Source organism: Cololabis saira, chromosome 14 (assembly GCF_033807715.1).
Source record: "Cololabis saira isolate AMF1-May2022 chromosome 14, fColSai1.1, whole genome shotgun sequence".
Lineage (NCBI taxonomy): Eukaryota > Metazoa > Chordata > Actinopteri > Beloniformes > Belonidae > Cololabis > Cololabis saira.
The window spans coordinates 2,524,846-2,547,880 of NC_084600.1; the positions used below are offsets into that span (position 1 = coordinate 2,524,846).

Here is a 23,035-nt window from a genome sequence, read left to right on the forward strand (position 1 = left end):
GTTCAGATGGTTTGTGTCAGAATAACAAGCTGGACGAGGCCCCTTGAGAATACAGACTGTTCCTAGTGAGTCCCGGAGAGGCAGAAATAAACTACAACGCGAGCCAGAGCACTCGTGAAGCAGAGCTGTTGAACCATGTTCAAGCTCTAAATTTGCACTCTAAAATAAATCAATGAGGTTAACCTGCTTCTAATTCCAGAGGCCCGTTTAAAGAACTGGATATCGGTGTGAGGAAAAGTCTTCCTCAGTGTGATGATCAGCGGAGCGAAGCTGCAGCTTGTTGAGCAGAGAAAGCTCAGTTTCTGAGCAACTCCCAGTGTTTATCTTTAAAGTGGACAAAATGTTTATATGTGACAGAATTCCTTCCATGTGGCCAGAAACCTCAGATTTTTGGTTTGTATCTCTTTGCTTCTGCACCTCCGTCGGGGTCGGCTAAGTTCCGCACGTCAAGTGCTTCCGCACCGAATCTGAGCTCAGTTTTCTGTTCATTTTCCAGACTTGGGTACGATGAAGGCGATGCTGATGTCAGTTTCCAAACCTTAACACTCACACAGATGATGGTTGTATAAAACAAGCTGTCCAGGACTCAGTGTTTTATTGGCATCTCATAGCCGCTTTCCTTCTTTTCTCGAGAGCCGATTCTTTTTCCTCACCTTGATTCTACTGTCATCCTACCGCTAAATTATTTATTTTAACCAAAAATGGGATCTCAACATATCTGAATTGCCATTATACATAAAGAACTTTAGAGCTGTCCCTCACAACCTCAGAAATGGTTTACAGTAAACTCCTGGGACCTCACTGTGACACTTTGTACTTTAAGGTGGGGTAGGGGAACTATGCTGGGTACTAAAATATGTCATAATATTGAAGTTAAACAAAGAAGCCAACAGTTCTAAGCAGAAATATAATGAACACAGGGTAAATAACCTCCTTTAAAGCAGCACAATGTAACTTTCAGCTTTTGTTGAGTTTGGCGGCTCCTTTGGACAAAAGCGGTAGTGCTTTACCAGAAAGAACACTACATTTCCCATGAGCACCAGCGCGTACTGCCGGAAAACTCCTGTCCTGTCACGTGCATTTGTTTTGATAGCGAATGAAATAAGACGGGACAGACTTTCAAAACTACTTTTCTGTTTCACCAAGTGAACAGACAGAATGCAAAAAAAAGATGTTAAACTGCTGGAAAGGAACTGGAATTTACCGGGATACCTTAAACAAGTAAGCCAGGGAGCGGAATAATGGAGAAAATAATGATTATTAACGGTCTGGATCCATATGAAATCTCTACTAAAGAATGGAGCTCCTCGTCGGAGCTGCACTCTTTAGAAAGGATTTACTGCCGTAGTTCTGCAGAACCACCGTCTCCGGCTACCTTGTTTAGGAGTGTTTGGCAGCTGCTTTGGTAAATGTTTGACTCGCCATGTGTTTCAATAAATTAGTATAATAGTACAACATACAGTACATGTTTTGTATTACTCTTACTTCTCTTTTCTTTGACGGCTATATTATGCAGAAGAGGCTCCGAGGCGTGCGCAATATTTTAGTTTGTGAGATTATTTTTTTCCTGTGCAGCTACAAATAGAGTTAATATCTTTTCCTCAACAAACTAGTTTTATCTGAAGATTGGGGTTAATCGCACCACAGAGAGCTGGCCAGCAACTGCGTTTAGCTGGAGAAGTGGGGAATAAAACCCGTGTTTTGATCCGACCCCGGTTTTGTGAGTGTTTGTTTGTGATCATGTGTGGAACGTTATGTTTGGTCGTTACAGCCGCGATCCAACCGAGCCGACGACTCTTTCACTCTGTTATCTCAGATACTTGGTCTCCGTGGTTCTGCCTCCGAGCAGGAAAGCGGTGAAAAGTTAAACCATTATTGATCTTTTCCCCACGTCTATTGTGTGGAGCTGCTGCAGCCGCAACGGGTTACCAGCTTCTCCTGAGCTCTCGCTCCACGCCCCGCCCAGCTTTGGTCTGGACTACAAATCGGGAAGGAGGGGGAAGTGACGTATGCCGTAAAGCAGTCAAAGCCGTAAAAATGTGTAGTTTTTTAGTGTGGCAGGGTTCCTACCATGCTCCTCAAAGTTACATAGTGCCAGTGAAGGCGATACAGACCCCTCAGACCATGACAGAGGTTACATTAAGGTGGAAAAGTTACATAGTGCTGCTTTAAATGCATATTTTTCTGTTGGTCCCTGCATGGCATCACCTCACCACCGGGGATTTTCATTCTCGTTTGTCAGTCATTTTTCAACATTCCTAGTTTTAGTGCTCAGATTCCGGCTGGTGCCGTCTGCTTTGCACACTCATAACATCTTCCCAAGACCATACATTTATGAAAATACTGCTTTTACTACTGTAAAAAGTTTACGACAGCCACTTTAAAAAACAAAGATTAACTATTCTCAAACAAGTTCTGGTCTTGCTCAGTTTTACGAGCAGATTTACAGCCTCTGTTTGAGGAATCTGGTTACGGGACACAAACGCTGCAGCTCGGCGCTCTTAAACCGTGAGGTATGGAGGAACGGCCGTGTCACAGCGAGGGGTGTAAAACTAAGACAAATTGAGGGCTTTGTGTTATTTGGGAATTTTTTTTTTTGTGGGGGGAAATCCTGCACTTAAGAGCAGAGAAGAATGTGAAGGATAACAACGTCACGGCAACGCACTTCTCTTTTTATTTAGAATCTAGAAAAAATAAAACAGAGAAAATATTAAAATCCAGAACAAAAATCATGTATGGGGAGAACAATAAGTTAAATACAAGAAGAGAAACTGTGACAAAGAAAAAAAAAACTTAAAAAAAAAGGCAAAAGATGCAAAAAAAAACAAAAAAGAAAAAAAACACGCAAGTGACAAGTGTTACATTGTGTTAAGGCAATCCCAACGAAACAAATATGTACAATACCAAAGACAAAAACATGTTAGCGTTCAAATTTTCACATAATTTACAAGATTAATACGGCTGGCGCATCACCAGCTCCACAGCACCGCTGATAAATTGGGGAGGGGGGGAATGTTTTCACGGCAAAGAAAATAAAAGTCACTTTTATTTCAAAAAGGCATGTTAGAAATATTTCTAAATTAACAAAAACAATCACTCTTTCCAGCCCAGTTCAGCGCTCCAGTTGAGATAAACTAAGATTGATGGCGGCGTAATGAGACTAGCTTTTCCTCCTCCAGAGAGGATTTGTGTCAGGAAAGCAGATTACATGCCATCTGACTGATTTCTGTTTCTCACAGCGTTTCTCCCTCAGAGGAAATGTACAAATGTATTTCATGTGCTTCACGGCCTTGGCGTTGACCAGACGTATGAATTAATCGTAGGAATGGAATAAAAAAAAAAAAAAAAAAAAAAAAAAAAAAACACGGCATGCTTTCAACTTGGGTCTTTTTCCCTCTTCCAAGGAGAAGTTGAGACAGATCTAAGTGGCCGAGCCAAAACCTTTCCATCCGTTGGATGTGGAGTCCACTTTATTTAAGCTTTTTTAACATTTATTTATAACAGTTTTCCATGGCTATCTCCCGTCTTAAAAGGCACAGAGCCATCTCTAAAAACCATCATGTGAAGTAGAGGGCGTATTAATGCCAACCTTGAAGGTTTTACAACAGCTGAGTGAGAAATGGGTTTTATTTTATCTGAAATTCCTCTCGTTCAGGTGCACGAGCCAGACGTTTGGTTAGAACACTCACATTAAGCTCGGCTGCTTTTTCATTACGCTCAGATTGCTTGTAATTTGCAGTTGCAGTGGTTGTGATCACATCTGGGACAAACTCCTGAAGATGATCATCAACAAGTTCGCTCAAGATGGAGATTGCAAAGCATATAAAAAGAAAAAAAAAAAAAAAGACATTTACTGAAGGTTGTACATCTTTAAATCTCCGAAACGTACTCAAACATAATCCAGGCACTGACAACTAACACATGCTGTTTGAGGGTGGTCTGAAAGAGAAACAGAGATTTTTCCCCAAGTTTGGCCACGTAGAAAAAGAGTGAAGAGAGCTGGATGTAAATTAAAAAATAACAAACAACAAAAAAACCCACAAGTCCTGTCAACATGAGTAAAAAGCTTAACTGTACTATTGCTAAAAAGACCCTTAACCAAGCTTTTAAACAGACTATACTTCACACGACTTTGTAAAAGGCAGGCTGGTATTTTCTAGCAAGGCATCTCTTTTAAAGTTAGATCAAAAACGAGCTCTGGAGGGTTTGAGGACTAACCTGCACAGCTCAGCGCTGCAAACACACCGGGTTTGAGCACATCAGACACGTTATTCGTAAAATAAAATGTCTGATTTGCGGACTGTTAAGACAAGCTGGAGCAGCCATCAACACCTCAATCAAAACGCTTTTTGCAATCTGCACTTGTCGTATTTGGGAATGACGTGAAAGAAGTGCTTGTGATTCCAATGTGCATGTAAATCCTGTTTTTCTGAGCATGACCTCGTCCGGTGCAGTAATTTTCTTGCATTTAGAGTTCAATGTAAACGGAATGGATGAGAGATGACATCTTTCCAAATAGGAAATGGTTCACAAACACAGTTCAGTATCTGCTTTTTTAATGGTTTGGTAGTTTTGGGAGACGTGTCGGCCCCAGAGCCCGAATCTGTCGACATATTTCAACATATTTCAACACGCTTCATATACATAAACATTTCTCAAGTCTGTCAGTGTGGATCTCTGATCTGGGATCACTGACGTTACAAACCAGCCTCCCAAAAACGGCAGAAACTGATCCGAGATCAGCAGTCCTACGTGACAGAGCCAGGTCAGTGTTGGTTAGAGAACTCAGTAGCCCCGGGCCCCCCCGGGGGAGTCCCGTTAGTCAGTCTCTTCCTCTCACACCAGCTCCACCTTGGAGTTGGGGTACACGGCCACCACGTCGTAGCCCTCGGGGGGCTGCACGCGGGCCTTGGCGTGGGTCTCGCAGTACAGGCTCTCCTCGATGAAGAAGTAGCCGCGCTGCTTCAGGTTGACGCCGCAGTCGTCGCACATGAAGCAGTCGGGGTGGTAGAGCTTGTCCCGGGCCTTGACGATGGTGCCGCTGCAGAGGGAGGGAGACGGAAAAGATAAATAAATACAAACAAATGTCTTTCAAAGAATTTGCCTTTGGGAGCAAAATGGCCACTTAGCAGCAGAAATAAACACTTCTGTGCTTTCAGTACAAGCAGTACTGGAGTTGAGGGGGTGGCATCCCCCCTGAAATAAAAACGGTCCAAATCATCCCCCCTGTAAAACTGTCATCCCTTATGTCATTTCATCAATGAATGTGGTTTTACTGCTATTTCAACATTTAGAGTCATCACCAGAAAAATAACATCAGAAAAATAACTTATTTGACAATTTTCACCTGTTTCAAGTAAATTTTCACTTGAAATAAGTAGAAATAAGCAAAAAAATCTTGGCAGATTTTTCTACTTATTTTAAGTGAAAATCTACTTGAAACAGGTGAAAATTGTTGTTTTTTCCAGTGATGAGTCTTGTTTTAAGTGTAATGAGATTTTTTATACTAAAATGAGACATTTTAACTAGAAATAAGACAAATATTCTCGTTAAGATTTTGAGTTTTTGCAGTGGGGGATTAACTTGTGCAGCCTCTCAGAAAAAAGCTCAAACTGGTTCTTATCCAGTTCTGTTTACCACCGCTTAGAGGTGAATTAAACGTCATTAAATTACATTTGAGTTAACATTAGGTACTGGATGTACACTTATGTTGTTAAAAAAAGAAAAGCTGTGATGACTCTCTTCAAGGTCTACTTATGCTAAGCCTCCATTTTTGACAATTGGGCCGTTGAGCTAAAAAAATAAAAATACATGTATTTCAAATCATAAACCATCTGTTCAGCCCCATTTGACTCAGTTACTACTCTTTTGTTGCAGTTTCTTTTTGGTATTCTTGTCATCTCTTTCTTTCTCTCCCGACTGAAGGAGAAACCTGGAGAAAACCCACAAACCTCCGCCCAAAAGCCCAGACAGGAACTCTCTTGCTGGGAGGGAGTAGTCCAAACCACAAAGCCTCCACGCCTCCCCATCAGCTTAAAGAAAGGATAAACTGCAAGGCTGGCTGATTGTGAACTGCTGCAACGATAAGCAAAATGCCTCGCAGAGATCAACCAAACGCTTTAAAAGTGACAGCTAAATCACTCACGACCAGAGGTGGTAGCAACGAGTTACATTTACTCCGTTACATTTACTTGAGTACGTTTTGGGAAATGTTGTACTTTTAGGAGTAGTTTTGAATCACTATACTTTTTACTTTTACTTGAGTAGATTTGTGAAGAAGAAACTGTTCCTCTTCCTCCGCTACATTAGGCTACGTTGAGCTGTTACTTTTCTTTTATCCCTTTTATCCGCGTACGCGTCAATCTCATGACATCACTGGGTGATTCTTTGGGAAAAATGTTTGTTTTTGCATGTTTTGTCACATTTACACAGACTCAAACACACACAGAGTTTCTATGAGTTCATGTTTGTTCTAGTTCTGCTGGTTAAAAAAGAAAAGGCTTGAAATTTTGTGCTACTTGTGCTTAATTTATTTTTTTATTCTGTTATTTTATTTATTTTATTATTTATTAAAGTACTTGAACTTACTTTAAGCTTATCTTAATTTAAGCTATTTTTTATTAATTATTATTTATTTTATTACTTTATTGATTTAATTTGCCTGAAGATGATTATTTTGTACTTTTGTCTGTTTGAATGGTTGTGTTAAAAAAATAAATCAGACGTTACTCAACAGTTACTCAGTACTTGAGTAGTTTTTTCACCAAGTACTTTTTTACTTTTACTCAAGTAATTATTTGGATGACTACTTTTTACTTCTACTTGAGTCATATTATTCTGAAGTAACAGTACTTTTACTTGAGTACAGTTTTCGGCTCCTCTACCAGCTCTGGTCACGACCAACTCGTATCTGCTTATTCAACTTTTTTCCTTTATCTATGTAAATCAGCCGTCGTCATGCTTTTACAGCCCCCGTTAGTCCACAGGTATTTATACCAGTTACTTTACAATCCGTTATCAAGGATGTTTTCAAAGAACCTTTTCTGAGAGAGTTTTAGGAGGTAAAACATTAACGTCCCACCTGGGAGCTGAATGGCTCGCATTCATCCCGCCGGCGGCCGGATAATCAGCACACGCGGGTTTAAGAGCTTTACTGGAGTCACACGAACACTAACGGCTGCTCGCTCGCTGCTCCCAATAAGAGTTTCCTTTTCTGGACTGGGGATCAGGGCCAGTGGCCGTTAGGACGTAATTCTGCTGCTTTTTTTAACCCCCTTCCCAATGAAAGCACACAGCTCGCTGGATGAACTGAGGACAGGGAACTGCACTCATTCAGAAAGGCTGGAAAAAGCCATGAGGTCATAACGGTCCTATTGTGCCCTGCAAGCCCCCACAATGCTCTCTCTTGTCACAAAAACATTTATCCTGTGACGTCACTGCGTACCTGCAGCTGCTTTTACAGAGAGAGCAGGGGGACAGGGAGGGGATTACCCAGCTTGTGATTACTTTGGCAGAAGGCCCGTGTGCAGGAGAGTTTGCACACCTATGTGCAAGAGAGCAGTTGTGTGTACAGAGCACCCGGGAAAGGGTGCGTCTTTGATTAATGATGAATATTGGATTTGTCAGAACGTTCGGCCTGTCCCTGCAGGTCGTGCGGTGCAGCTTCTTTGTCTCAGATCAGGGAAGAACCTGGAGTCGCCTCGCAGGGTTCAGCGTTCGCACCCTGAACCCTGCGGCTGCAGGGACGAGCTCTCACAGCAGCTTCTTCACATTTACACAATTACATTTGTTGTGAAATATAAATGTCTTAAAAAAAAAAAAAGGTTCCACACCGTGATAAAACTTTTACTTTTTGTCATTTGTTAAAGGGATTGTGACATGAAAAACAAATTTCTCTTGATTTTTTGTGTTTTGTTGGGTGTCTTGACATCAATTACACCCAAAAAACAACGAACTTTTAACATTCAGTGTATTGTGTGCTTTCTGGGATTTTCCGCATAACTGTGCAAAAACGGCGCATGTGGTTTGGTGGCGGGCCGTTACGTAACGGCCCGCTAAATCACCGCCCCCTCCACCCAGCTCCCTGCCTCTGCTCCTCTCCAGCGCACCATAAAGGCTGATTTATGGTTCCGCGTTACACCGACGCAGGCCTACGGCGTAGGGTTACACGGCGACGCGCACCATACGCTGAACCCTACGGCGTAGGATCTGCGTCGATTTAACGCGGAACCATAAATCAGGCTTAACACGGAGCTGTTTAGTGTTTAGAGCCTCTTTTGTTCTAATCACCGGAGGAAAACTGCTAAGAACACCCGCGGCCACTGACTGGACTTAAGATAAGGAGACACTGCTGCTTGCATGCCTTTATTTTTATGATTGTTTGCTCTGGTTCTCCCTGCTGCTTTTCCGTGCATGCTTCGCCTGTCGCTCCCGGCTCTCTCCGACGCCGCTGTGAGCGTATGGCTGGAGGAGGAGGAGGTTTGGAGGAGGAGCGGAGCAATGATTGACAGGAAAGGGGCAAAAGGAAGCATTTTTCACGGCGCAAAAAAACACTGTAATAAAAAGCCAGGAATAGAGTACTAGAGTGAATATTTTCTTGTTACACTCTTTTAGACACATTTGAGGGATGTTGGCCAAGACTTTTAATAGTGTTAAAAGCATGTTAAAAATGATGTCACAATACCTTTAAGGAGCATACTTACTAGTGGTGTAACAATATATCGTGCCACGAAATTTCACGATACAAAAACGCCGCGATACGTCTTGTGGAGGTGACAAACTGTACCGAGATATTGGGTTATTATATTAATATCTATTGTGTTGACTAGTAACGTGCAGCGTATTTGTGCCGACCGCACCTCGACCCGCGGACCAAAATCTTCCTCCGCTCAGAAGAAACTAGTACCGTTTTGGTCCCAATCACGGGACTCTTGGGGGGTTTTGAGGTCTGAACTTTTACTGATGTAAGGCTGGTGTAGAGTTAAGCCTTACCTTATTAAATTAAACCTTTTTGGGGTGGTGAGTAGGATAAACACGGGGACAACTTCTGCTGAGTTCCAGTGTACTTTAATGTCCCTCAACAGTGTAGGATTTTAGAACATCAACACAGCACCTAGTGCCGTACTGTGGCGTATCACTCCGCCCAATCTAAAACAGACTAATCACTACAGATAAACTGACTAGTGTAATTATAGTCCCTGATTTACATCAGAATATAAAGAATATATTTATAAAATAATGAACCCTGAATTACCAAAATAACCTTCTTAACAAAAATAAATCTCCTCTTACACTTATAAGGTGAGCATGAATCAATCTTTTTTATGATGTAAAATTGTGTGTATTTATTTACTTTTATTTATTTATTTAATTTTAGTTGTTACATTTCTGGAAAAGAAAAAAGCCAAATCATACATGAGAGAAACTATTCAGTTTGTGGCAAAATATTTGTACTTGTATGAAACTGAAGATCATAATGCAAACCTGACATTTACTTTTAGTTCAGTTTGTGGAAAATGGTTGGCCTGGCTTTCTCTTTAAAACTTAAACAGTTATAAAGCAAACTGTAATGCACAGCATTGTTTTGTATTTTGTGTCTTTCAAATAAAAGACAATTTTTTCCAGTCATATGTTCCTCATTCAAGGTTGTTAAAAAAATACTGCTATAATATCGTATCGTTATCGTGAGCTCAATATCGTGTATCGTACTGTATCGTGAGATTAGTGTATCGTTACAGTCCTAATACTTACACGATGCCGTTGCAGCAGCGTGTGCACTGGGGCAGCTTCTGCAGGCCGGGCATGGGGGTGGGGACGGGGCTGCCGAGCTTGGGGATGGGAGACCTGACCGGAGACTTCAGGCTCCTCTTCCTCTCCGTCGGTGACACGCCTGCAAGGGACAGAACGGCCAGAGATTCAATACAGGAACTTCAGAAAGACTAAAGGAGATCAGATTCATCTTAAAAACAAGCCTGCAAACTATTAATATAAAATAACCAAATACAGTCACGGACGGTTTAGAATGCTAAATCAATCTAGGACAAGTTTATGGACAAATGGCGGAAACCAGAATCCCAGAAGAAAACCCACTCCAACATTATGAAGGTTACAACTCCACACAAAAACCAAATACCATGGAGGCAGCACGATCGGCCTTCTCTCATTCCAACTACGTTTACAGCAGCAAAGACACGGCAGCAGAAAGTCCTGCAGGGGAATTGGGGGAACCCGTATTATAGAATCTAAAAGTATTCTCAAATTAATATGCTTCAGATAAAAAAAACTTGGCTTTATCGACCAGATAATGGTACTTTTAAATGTGGCTTGTGCAAACATTGTGCCAATATCAAAGAATGTAAACAATTCAGTGACTAACAATGTTTATGACATCAAGTCATTCATTAATTGTAATACCATGTTTGCTGTCTACCGATTGTCTTGTACCTGTGGTTGTTTTTATATAGGCCGCACTAAGTATGCTAATAGAAAAGCAAATTTTGATTACCCAATGGCTAAGCGCTTTTTTGAAGCACATGAAGCAACCCAGGTTCACTAATGGTTGAAGGCCTAGAAAGTATTCAAAAAAACATTAGAGGTGGTGACAGACTCAAATTACTTCTGCAGAGAGAGACCTTTTATATTTACCAAATGAAAGCCACTATCTATCCAGGTTTAAATGAAGACATCGATTTCAGTCCGTTTTTGTAACTTTTTTTAAACACGTGACCTGTTAAATCTTTAAATCTGCTTACACAGAACACATATAACACGGAAATGTCTTCACAGGCACACAAAGTACAGTAGAAACTCAGTCACCTCAATCTAAAGATGCTCCACCTGAGTCACTAAACAGCTCCAACATGTTTCAAACATGATCAGAACAACTGGTAATCACCGGTGTGTTGCTGCCAAGTCTGGAAGTCTCAGCGACCTACACGCAACCTTCTTTTCTTTTATTTGGGGGATTATTATATTTGGACAAACCTAACCACATCTCAGCATCAGCTGGGTAATGATTCATTTAGCAAACGCGCTAAACGAGACGTGTCTAATGGTTATTTTCCAAACCCACATCATAACAACGTGAGTAATACCAGCCTGCAACAGGAGCGCCAGCTCTGGCTTGGCTGTGCAGAGTTGTGAAGGATCAACAGTGGAGGGGGAAAAAAAATAATACAAGAGGTTGTAGAAGTAGCAAAAGAAAAAAAGACATCTTTATATTGGTGTAATGTAAACAGACATTCTTCCTGTGTGAATTGATTGAACTCTACCACGCTTTTTGGTGACGTCAGGCTAAAGCGGGGAGTTTGTACTCAGAGAGACAAAACATGATATAACATGAGTATGACATCCTTACAGTCTGTCCTAACTGCACGCGAGCGTCCGACTATCGCGTCGCACTGCGTGGCATCAGACGCTCTCTGTCCACACTGAAAGCGTTATGGGCCCCCACGTTATTTTGATTGACAGCTGAAACTCGCTTTTTAAAAGGCTGATTTATGATTCCGCGTTACACCAACGCAGACACTACGGCGTAGGGTACGCGGAGACGTGCACCATACGGTACGCGTCGCCACGTAACCTACGCCGTTATTCACAGCACTACCCGCCTGTGCGCTCCTGAAAGAAACTCATAAAATAACTCCTAAAAGAGTAAAGAGACAAATAAAAGATGGGTGAGTACTTGTTATCTTCCTACGTTTGTACTTTCTACACAGAAAACAAGCTTTATATTGTGATATTTAAATGTTCTTCTATTTTCTTCCTGCCGCTCGCGTTGAAAGCCGGTTGAAAGCGCTGTAGGAAACAGATATGGATGAGGAACGGTGATCCAGTTAGTTGAAATGAGAAGTTATCTCTATGATTCCTCCTCATTTCACTACAAAAACCTCAATAAAGTGGCGGAAAGAAATATTATCCTATTATCTTATTATTATATCTTATTTTATCAGGACCTTCCAGCTCCCTGGAGATCTCCCACCAGCAGCTGCCACTTTATTGAGGTTCTTGTATTGAAATGACTGTTTCCTACAGTGCTTTCAACGCGAGCAACAGGAAGAAAATAGAAACCGGGCGTCCGACAAATGTTCAGCTCAAAGCGGCGCACCGCGTCGCGCTGTGCCACTCGCGGCCAGTTTGGACAGTCCAATAGAAAATATAGCAATGGAATTGATTTTGTCGCTGACGCTCGCTTGCGTCGCATGCAGTTAGGACACGGTGTTAACTAGATGTCCAGGGCAAGATTTGGCCTAAACCTGAGCTCCAGTATCTCCAAGTATCAAAAACCTGCTTTCCTTGCTCTTTTCAGCAGTTTCAATAAGTTTAACTTCTTTTTCCTCTGCCCCATGCCCTGCCCTCTGCATGACCCCCCTCCGTCTCTGCCACCCTCCCAGCACGATCCATTCATGTGTCTGATTCTATAGTGGCATTTCCCTGGTAGGAATTAATTTGTCAACCTGGAGGCAGCGTGCAGGGAAAGCGTCCCAGAGTGAAGGTCTCACCATCACACTCTTGTGCTCCAATCACATGACGAATGCGCTACGGCACGCATTCAGTTGCGATGACATTTGCCTTCCTGGTGAGAACATTTGGATGCAGGCTCCTCACATTTCTGTTAACTGATGAGGATGTTACACATTTACAGTGAGGCTTTATGAGACAACACAGGGATGATGCAGGTTCATGATAGCGGTGCTGGTAACAGCAGGGTACACACTCTCCAGGATGGCATGGCTTTTTATGGGCAAACATCTTTGACTATCAAGTGTTTAGTTATGCCTGGATACGAGTGTATGAAAGTGGCATGCTTTATGCTTTATGCGGGATGTGTGAGCCACTCCTGCGGTTAGAAATGCTGCAGGGCAGAGCGGTGCAGCACAGCTGCACACTCAAGTAAATGGCCTTCCTTCACTGATGATGTGCCAGCAGAGGATATTAAGGCCAACAGGCCAACTCGGACGGCCGCTAACAGCAGTATAATTACCCTGCATCTGGAACCTGCCTCAAAGCAGCTTTCTATCCCCGACTAACGCTCGTCATGTGACTGCTTCATGCTGCATTCAGGCGCTGACATGAGCCGGGTCCATGAGGCTAATCTACCTCATGATGCATTGGAATGGGAAACACTGGAATGACTTTTTAACAAAAACTCCACAAAAATGTTGTTTTTTTTCCCCCCCTCCCCATATAAAAGTCATATTGTATTATTTCTAGGAACTGTAGCTTAGGTCTCATGGTCATCTGTCCCCAATATTGGTCGGGAAAAACAAACCAACAAAGAAACCCCAACCAAAACCATTTTGGACTCTCGTCCCGTCTCAAGCAGCAACTGCATATTGTTTTAAAGCGATATATAAAGTCACATATCAGTAACGGCAACGGTTTAACTACCGTATTTTCCGCACTATAAGGTGCACCTAAAAGCCTTTAATTTTCCCAAAAACCGGCAGCGCGCCTCATATATGATCATTACGGTAATTTCTGTTACTGTAGTCAGGGGGATTGTGGGTAATGTAGTTGGTGTTGCAGAAGTAACGGCACTAAAAACATCAGGAATCGTCAGACGTTCAAAACAGCAGCTACGCTGACTCACATTATGGAGACTTTGACGAGACGGAGCAAAGCTGGTTTTTATTTTGTTAATAAAGTTTGACATACGGTACTTTTCTTCTTGGTTTTTTTGCATTTGCTGTAGGATTTTGTAGCATTTCCTGTAGCTCCATCAGGTAGATACGTAACTCAACCCCAGCCACTATAGTAGGTATTTTACCAGATATTTAGTGCACCTTATAATGCGGTGCACCTCATAGTGCGGAAAATACGGTAGTTACACATCATTCAATACATATGTCAGAAAATACATATAAAAGTATTGGAAACTAAGAAACTAATGAAAATAAAGCATTACACATACAGAAAAACTGTTGTAAAGTGCAGTACACTCATGAACTATGACATATAAAAACAGTTTTGTAAAACCTTACAAAATAAAGGCAAGCGCTGCGAAGCCGCAATGTAAGACAGAACATCTCCATAACAACACTTGGCTGTAAAGGCTTTTCAGAGCTGCTGAAAACAGTCCGGAGATCAGGGACGACTCTACAGGCTCGGGGATCAAATCCAAGTATTTTGTTTTTCCACCTCACGCTTGGAATGTATTTCAGGTAAATACCAAAGGACTGACTTGGTCTACGAGCAAACGAGGACCAGGAGGATCATAAATTTAACTGAGAACCAGGTCAGGAAGGACTTTCTGAGTGCACAGTCTTGTGTTTTGTTTTTAGTGGACAAAAAGGTTTAATGTGAGGCCGATGGTTAGTTCTCATTAAAAGACAAGCACGCAACTGTAATATGAACAGATGGTAAAAAAAGTGGTTAAGATGAGTGGATTGACAGTTAATAATAATAATAATTAGGTTAATAAATGATGACAATAAGGGGACAGAAACTAATTCAATGAAGCTGGTTCTCTTTTAGTCTCCCTGCAGCTTATTTCAGTAGCCTTTGCAAAATACATCAGATGTTTTCATGGTATTTTATAGAGTAAGAAAACAAAGATAATACATAAACTTAAAGCATTGGTTCTATGGTCCAAATAAAAAGCTCACAAGGACAGTTGAAAGGATAAGCTTCTTCCCAACACTTGGATCCCACAGTAACCCCCCACTGAACTGGAAATCTTGTTATGGCTTTAAAGCGTGTGTTTTTCCTGGGCTGGCCAGCTCCCTGTGGTCTCGCTGCTCTTTGTTTGGAAACCACTCATTCATAGTTACACCGGCCTGTGTGAAGGGGAACGTGACTGATGGGATGTTATCTGCATCATTCTAGGGTTCTGATTCACAGCAACGAGGAAAAAATTCATTAAACTTTACGGTGGCCGAGACCCGCCATTGCTGAAAATAAAAGTAACGCTGCAAACAGAAACAAACGCCGCTGCAAATAAAAGAAACGCTACAAATATAAAGAAACCCCGCTGAAAATAAAATAAACGTCACTGCAAATTAAAAAAAACGACGCAAATAAAAAAGCCACAACGGAAGTGAATTACCGGGGACTATTTTTGCTGATGCACCGGTGTTTTTTACGTGAGAGGAGAAGAAGAAGATGAAGAGGACGTAAGTGAAAAGGAAGAAATAAGAAGAGCGAGGAATAAGAAGAACAACGAACAAGAAAATAAGTGAAAAGGTTAGTGTTCAACGTCGCTACGTGTCATTTTTTTCGTCTTCTTCTTCTCCTCTCACGTAAAAAACACTGATGCATCTGCAAAAATAGTCCCCGGTAATTCACTTCCGTTGTGGCTTTTTTATTTGCGTCGTTTTTTTATTTTATTTGCAGCGGGGTTTCTTTATATTTTCAGCGTTTTTTATTTGCAGCGGCGTTTCTTTTTGTTTGCAGCGTTACTTTTATTTTCAGCAATGGCGGGTCTCGGCCACCGTAAAACTCTCCTTGTGATGTCTGGGTTAAAGCAACACAACAGTGACATTTCACTATTTACAATCTGGAAGAAATGAATTGGAAAAAAAAAAATTTATGAAACAAACATCAAAATGAAGTAGCAACCAAAGCTAAATAAAACCAAAAAATATGTATGCCACTTTGAGTAATTAATAACTAAAAACAAAGTTTCAGTTTTACATCCTTTGCTGGTTCAGGTTTTTGTAAATCTCCTCCTGTGAAAATAATTTGTGTTGAAATATTAAACAACCCTGCTTACATCTAGTATTTCTGAAGTCAGTCCAGCCATATTTCATCCATATTGCTTTCAGATCGGTCAAGCCTGTGGAATTCTGGATGAACTCTTGTTTGCTTAAACTTAAAAAGGCCCTTAAAGCCAGCATGGGCTCTTCCTTCCAAACGCTGACGGATTTAAACTCCCCACAACAACGTAGGCACTCGAAAGCAAAGACCATTTGACTTGAACCTCAGTTGCCAATATTACTTCTTTCCTTTTTATGCAAACCTCTTGAACAAACAACAAAGACAAAGACCAAACAACCACCACTTCCTCCTCAAACAGATTCAATGATAACGGCTAGAAAGAGACACACGGCTTTCAAAATGACGCTGATATCAGCGTGAGGCGTCTCGATTTCACCGGGGTATTAACGTGTCAGTCAACTCATCACTTTCCAAAGCTAAAAGCCAAGAGAGAGCAGAGGTGTCTTCAGTATTCACATTCATTACTCAGGTAGAAGTATAGATACTAGAGTTTAAAAATACTCCTGTAGAAGTTGAAGTATCAACTCAAGTTTTTTACTCAAGTATAAAAAAGTATAAAAGTACTGGTTTCAAAACTACTTAAAGTATAAAAGTAAAAGTAATGTAAGGGGGAAAAAAGCCATTAAGGACAAAAGCCATTGAAAATGAATTCATCTTAGTATAATGCAAATATATTAAGAACCATATATGTGTACTATTGAGCATTAACATGTGTTTCAGAGAGCAGACGCGTACAAACCAATAGGGTGTCGGAATGGTATTATGTTTATACTTCTCATCCAACCACAACCCAATTCACTCTATCCGGATGGAGCAATTTAACTGGATAGTTTTTTTTTAAAGGCCGAAATGAAATAGAGTAACGAGGCTGTTTTTAAAATGTAAGGAGTAAAAAGTACAGATAATTGTGTGAAAATGTAAGGAGTAAAAGTAAAAAGCCGTCTGAAAAATAATTACTCCAGTGAAGTATAGATAACCAAATTTCTAGTTAAGTAAGGTAACAAAGTATTTGTACTTCGTTACTTGACACCTCTGGACAAGAGACAGTCCTTTTAATGGTTTTAGTCCATCAGTACTGGGAGAACTTCTCTCACTTCAGCTGCTTTATTCGTCAATAGATCATTTCATGATGTTTTAAGTGTTTTCATGCATGGGTTGTTTTTATTGACACTTTTGCCAATGAATCAAACAGAAAACTTAATAGTAAAAAAAAAAGAAAAAGGAGACGTCAGCCAGTGTCCTCACCTCCATATTTGTGTGTAGGGAGAAGCCCAGCTTGCTCACCACAGCTCAATAACCCCCAAACCGCATTTGACTACTCTTGCTTGGAAAGAATTCTTGGATTCATTCGACAAGCACTGGCACATTTTTTTGCCTATTCTGAGACGAGTTAACTGCAATCTTAAAAATGAGACGCTGATGCCGTGACTAAGACTGAGCCCCCAGAGCTGGGAAGAGTGACTGAGGTTGAGGAGAACATGAATCACTGATGACCTGTGCTGTCTGATCACAGGTCCATGAGTCGACGTTAAAACACTCGGCTCATTTCGACTTCCCCTTAAACTTTTGCCCCGCGTCAAGAACCTTTTAGTTCCACGGATTAACCTTCTGCTGCCGTCAGCATCACATGACGCCTCCTTAAATGCTGGAATGCCAAGTGGCCAGACAGGAAGGCAATATTTCTCACTTTATTGTCTTTTGTGAAGCTGTTTTTGCAGTAAACCCGTCTTACCAAAACATCCCTCCCCTGCATGATCATCCCTGCATTGGCAATTCCAAAGCACTCCATTATTTTCCTGCTTCCTTTTGTATCTGCTTTCTCCCTTTCTCGCTCTCCCTTCGCTGCTCCCGTCTGTCCTCAAAGCTTGCTGAGTTTTTCTATAAAAGGAAAACTATGCCAGTGAGACACAGGAGCTCATCACAGTCAGGGAGAGGGAGAGGAATCACAAGCCTCATCTGCATAGGAGGAATCTATTCTCAGAAGTGCAGCGTTTACATATATGGTGTGTGAGAATCGCACGGAGGCAGGAGGACATAATCACATGTTTATTTCATAAATCAAGTGGACTGTTGTTTTTTTTTGGGGGGGGGGGGGGGGGTGACATCCCCTGCCATTCCATGAAGCAAGAACACACGGAGGCCTCACGTCAAGCACTGGAAATCTGCAACAAAAACAACAAACAAAAAACAAAACCGACACGGAGCCGACCAAAACACGAGCAGCAATCGACCCAAATCTCGAGATCTGATCACAGTCTGAGCTAAGCTAACGCTACCTAACCCCCAAAACTACAGAGCAAGCATGCAGGTGAACAAGCCAGTGTGTATTTCTATGTGTGTGAGTGCGTGTATGTATATGATAATGTGTGTGTGTGTGTGTGTGTGTTTGTATGTATGTTTGTTTGGCTGTGTATGTGTGTGTGTGGCTATGTGTGTGTATGTGTGTGTATGTGTGTGTGTTTGTATGTATGTTTGTTTGGCTGTGTATGTGTGTGTGTGGCTATGTGTGTGTATGTGTGTGTGTGTGTGTATGTGTGTGTATGTGTGTGTGTGTGTGTATGTGTGTGTGAGAGTGTGTATATGTGGCTAAGTGTGTGTGTGTGTGTATGCATATGTGTGGCTATGTGTGTGTATGTGTGCATGTATGAATATATATATGTGTGTGTGCGTGAGTGTGTGTGTGTGTGTATATGTCTATGTGGCTATGTGTATGTATGTGTGTGGGTATGAGTGTGTGTGTGAGTGTAATAATCCTGTTGTTGTTCTACTGGTCCTTGGCAAGAGACAGCATAAGCAAGATTCTGTGTAAAGCATCTTAGTGTGGATGCAGGTGGTTCCACTGCAACTTTGACTTAATCCATATCGCGCTGCCAAACATATTAATTACCTCCATCCTCGGCCTCCAGGATCTCCTGCAGGTATTTGAAGGAGCCGGACTGTTTGGGCTCAGAGATGGGTTCTTCGTAGTCCTGCAGCATCTTGTAGACATCAGACTGCGGATCAAACCCATTACGGCCCACAGGGGACTGAGGGGGAGGCTCCGGGCTGAAAACAAACACACAGGAAACCGGCGGGCTCAGTGTCAGAAATACTCTTGCACTGCAATCTGACCGATGACGACAGGACAAGTGACAAACATACACTTCCTTTGTTATTCAATAAGAACACGACCCTAGCCCTTTATCTGTTTTAATGTCTTCTGAACTTTTATAGCGCCAAATGCACCATTAGCTGAGTTTTAACACAATAAAACCTTTCAAGTTAAAGCCACTGCTGTGAGAGAGTTCAGCCGACTTTATACAGACCTAACGTTGTCTTCCAGTTCCTGGCGTGCGATGGGTTTAATGAAATTCTGTGCTCTGCTAGTGAAATGTGTTTGGTTTCATTGTTGGGTTTTTTCCTGATTTGGGTCATTACGGTTTTCTTTTTAAATATTTTTATCCTGATTGTTTTGTGCTCCTACCTAAGTCAGTCCTGGGCATTGCCCTGCACTGAGCTCAGGTCTCCTCCTTTACTGGAGGAGTGAGCAGGCCCAAGGGAACGCGGGGAGAACATGCAAACTCTACACAGAAAGGCCTTTCACCAAACCCACCCAGGGCGCTGAAGTCATGGGGGAACTTAGGGCCAGTCCCAATCCCCCCCTAGTCCTACTTTTCAGTCCTACCCCTAAATTTTGCACGTTCCCGTAAGGGTAGTGGTGTCCCAATTCCTCTTTGCATGTAGGGCTAGTGGACATAACGAGGGCTAGTGTGTATGAATCTAGCCCTTCACAGCGAAGGATTTCAGATGCTGACTTGCCGACCGAGGGCTAGAGAAAATTTCCCAGAATGCTTTACGTCATCATTTGCAGACTGAATCAAGCAAAAAAACATGGCGGACATGTCTCATTTTTTAGTGAATAAAATCAATATTTTGAGTTAGTTTCTGCATAAAAATGCGTTTTAATTACATTTCTAGCGGGAAATATATATTTTACTTTCATAATATTCACTCAGTGAATGTACATAATCACTCGTTTGCCCGTTGTTGCGAAGTCTTTTCAGATCTCGCCAGAATAAAGGCTGATTTATGGTTCCGCGTTACACCAACGCAGAACCATAAATCAGCTCCCGAGCCGGCGGCTCTTCTCCGAAAACATCAAAAATATTAAAACTTAATAAAGTGGCATATGAACAGCGCTACAGCTGAAATTAAAACAGCCTTTAGCTCTGGGCTTCCTGATATGGTGTGACGTATGTGCAAACGTAACTACGCAGTCGCTTACGTACCCGAACGTAAACCACGCAGTGACGTAGCAAGTGGTGTCCCAATCCCTAGGGAACATTACAAGGGCCTTACTCATCTTTAGGGCTAGTGGTAGAAAGTAGGGGGTGTATTGGGATTGGCCCGTAACACACTTAGCACCCAGAGCGTCCCCGGTGAGAATTGAACCAGGGACCTTCCAGCTGTGAAACAGCTGGAAAGGGTCATTACGTTCTTAAGGGCCGTGGTGATTGCAGTCAGGCTAAAAGTCAGATTCCGTTTTGTTAAAATGTAGTTGGAATTGTTTTGGGTTTTCCAGTATTTGTGTCCTACCTGCTGCTGTCAAGTTTTTCTATAGAGGATTTATCACTTGATAACTAAAAGTCTTGCAATGAAGGGAAGAATAATGGACTAAAGAATAATAAACATTTTTAAAAAGCATGAAAAAAAACTACTTCCCTTTCCTTTTAGAACAGTTAAGATCTTATCCTTCGGCTGTTTTTAGTACAAGATGTAACTTTAGATCAGTTTCCCCGTGATTGAAGCGTCAATCAGAGGAGCTTAGCACCGAGGGTCTCCATCAGTGTTGGGGGTAACGCCTTACAAAAGTAACGCAATTACAGTAATGTATTACTATTTGCTGTAACGCAGTAATATAACGCATTACTAATACATTTTCGGTAATATTTTACTCGTTACAATCTAAGTAACGCACGTTACAACGCATTTTAACCCGTTTAGCTGTTGTTTTTTAAAGAATTCACCAACACCGCGTCCGCGAGACATCCCGACAACAGAAAAAAGCGTTGGGAACGCGGCGCGGCGGAACGTAGCGCCGATGGACACTGTTTGTGTGGGGACTGTTTAGCCAGTGAGCAGAGCCGGCAGGGAAAAGTCAACAGTGCGGCGTGTCCGCGTGTAACTTAAATCTACCATGGTCTCAGCGTTAGAGCTCGGCCAAGTGAGGCTTTATTAATATATGGGCTTTATACATTTATTAAATATATATGAGCGCGGAGTCGGCGAGGAGCTGCGCCCGGCGAGGAGCAGGAGCCGGGCTCACAGTCAGTCGCGCTGTGAGAGCCGATTTATGGTTCCGCGTTAAATCGACGCAGAGCTTTCGCCGTAGGGTACGCAGTAGTTCGCGTAACCCACGGCGTATGGCCTGCGTTGGTGTAACGCGGAACCATAAATCAGCCTTAAACCACACCTGCAGCCCATCAGGAGGAGAGGTTAAAACAGCTGCGAGTTGTTGATTGCTGGTACGTTTTGTTAACTCTGAGAGAAACATTGGTTTGTTTGTTAGCTTGCTGGTGTTTTTTTTCTCTCTGGGAGTTATTTATGAAGAAGTTCTGAGTTCCGTGTGAGCAGTATTCGAGTTGAGGGGGGATGAGGGGTGATGTGATGGCACCCCCCCTGAAATTAAAACGGTCCAAATCATCCCCCCCTGAAATAAAAACGGTCCAAATCATCCCCCCCTGAAATAAAAACAGTCCAAATCACCCCCCCTGAAATAAAAACGGTCCAAATCATCCCCCCTGAAATAAAAACAGTCCAAATCATCCCCCCTGAAATAAAAACGGTCCAAATCATCCCCCCTGAAATAAAAACAGTCCAAATCATCCCCCCTGAAATAAAAACGGTCCAAATCATCCCCCCTGAAATAAAAACAGTCCAAATCATCCCCCCTGAAATAAAAACAGTCCAAATCATCCCCCCTGAAATAAAAACGGTCCAAATCATCCCCCCTGAAATAAAAACGGTCCAAATCATCCCCCCTGAAATAAAAACAGTCCAAATCATCCCCCCTGAAATAAAAACGGTCCAAATCATCCCCCCCCCCTGAAATAAAAACGGTCCAAATCATCCCCCCTGAAATAAAAACAGTCCAAATCATCCCCCCTGAAATAAAAACGGTCCAAATCATCCCCCCCTGAAATAAAAACGGTCCAAATCATCCCCCCCTGAAATAAAAACAGTCCAAATCATCCCCCCCTGTAAAACTGCCATCCCTCCTTTCCATCCCTTATGTCATTTCATCAATGAATGTGGTTTTACTGCTATTTCAACATTTAGAGTCATCACCAGAAAAATAACACCAGAAAAATAACTTATTTGACAATTTTCACCTGTTTCAAGTAAATTTTCACTTGAAATAAGTAGAAAAATCTGCCAGTGGGACAAGATTTATCTTTTTTTGCTATTTTGTTGAAAGTAACTCAAAAGTAATACACAAGTAGTGTAACGCATTACAATTCAGATATAGTAATATAACTAATTACTTTCAAATGACAGTAACTAGTAATATATAATGTATTATATTTTGGATGTAACTTGCCCAACACTGGTCTCCATGTTCATCCATCCCCCTTAAAGTTTTAAACCGTCGACCTCGGGGGAGATGACGAGTTGGACTGCTGACAGATCGCTGCAGATTCAGACAAACGTAATGGCGTGTTAGTCTCAAGCCTCCCCTGCAGGAACGTGAGCGCGGATCAACAGTCTCATCCAGAGGAACTGGGAGAGCTGGAGAGGATGTTCGCTGAGACACTAAACACACACGTTTACAGCTCGCTGGAGGGGACGCGCCAAAACAAATGGCTTTTCCAGTCCACATGTGCAGGTGCGTCAGGAGGAATCCAGAGAGTCAGCATCTGTTCCACCGTCCTCGCAGGAGCCGGCCCGCGTGCACATACCTACATCTGCAACGTGTACATTTCTGCTCTATGCTTTTTTAAAACCAAAAAAATCATAACTGGCCAAGTTTTAACAGAAAGTTTGATGGATTTTAGGAGCAGTAGCTGGAGATGCACTACTACTTTTTTCTCGTGAGAGTTTCTCACAGCGGTTTGTGTGCAATGAGGCTGATCTGGGACGGCTCAAGGAAAGATATCTTGAAAGCCGATAAGCCTCAACAGACTGGAGTTAAGAGCTATGGCAGAGAGAAAGCCCACCGTTTGCTGTTCTTAAAAGGTTCAAAACAGGAAAAAAAAGAAAAGAAATACATATCTGATTTTCTTTAAGCTCTTTTGTTAAAGAAGAACATGGTAAACAAGAGTTCACAGTCCTAATGACG

At 42.0% G+C, this 23,035-nt stretch overlaps 1 protein-coding gene across 1 annotated transcript in view; it reads right to left on the reverse strand.

The window, feature by feature from the left end:
• Positions 1–2,651: 2,651 nt before the first annotated feature.
• pdlim4 (PDZ and LIM domain 4) overlaps positions 2,652–23,035 on the reverse strand; it is a 64,648-nt gene continuing 44,264 nt past the window's right edge. Inside the window, exons 5-7 of the mRNA XM_061739405.1 lie at positions 18,605–18,762; positions 9,751–9,889; positions 2,652–5,041 (exon numbers count right to left, since the gene is read on the reverse strand). Coding sequence (XP_061595389.1) covers positions 4,837–5,041; positions 9,751–9,889; positions 18,605–18,762 — 502 coding nt within the window. The 3' untranslated portion in view covers positions 2,652–4,836. The remainder of the gene's footprint in view (positions 5,042–9,750; positions 9,890–18,604; positions 18,763–23,035) is intronic.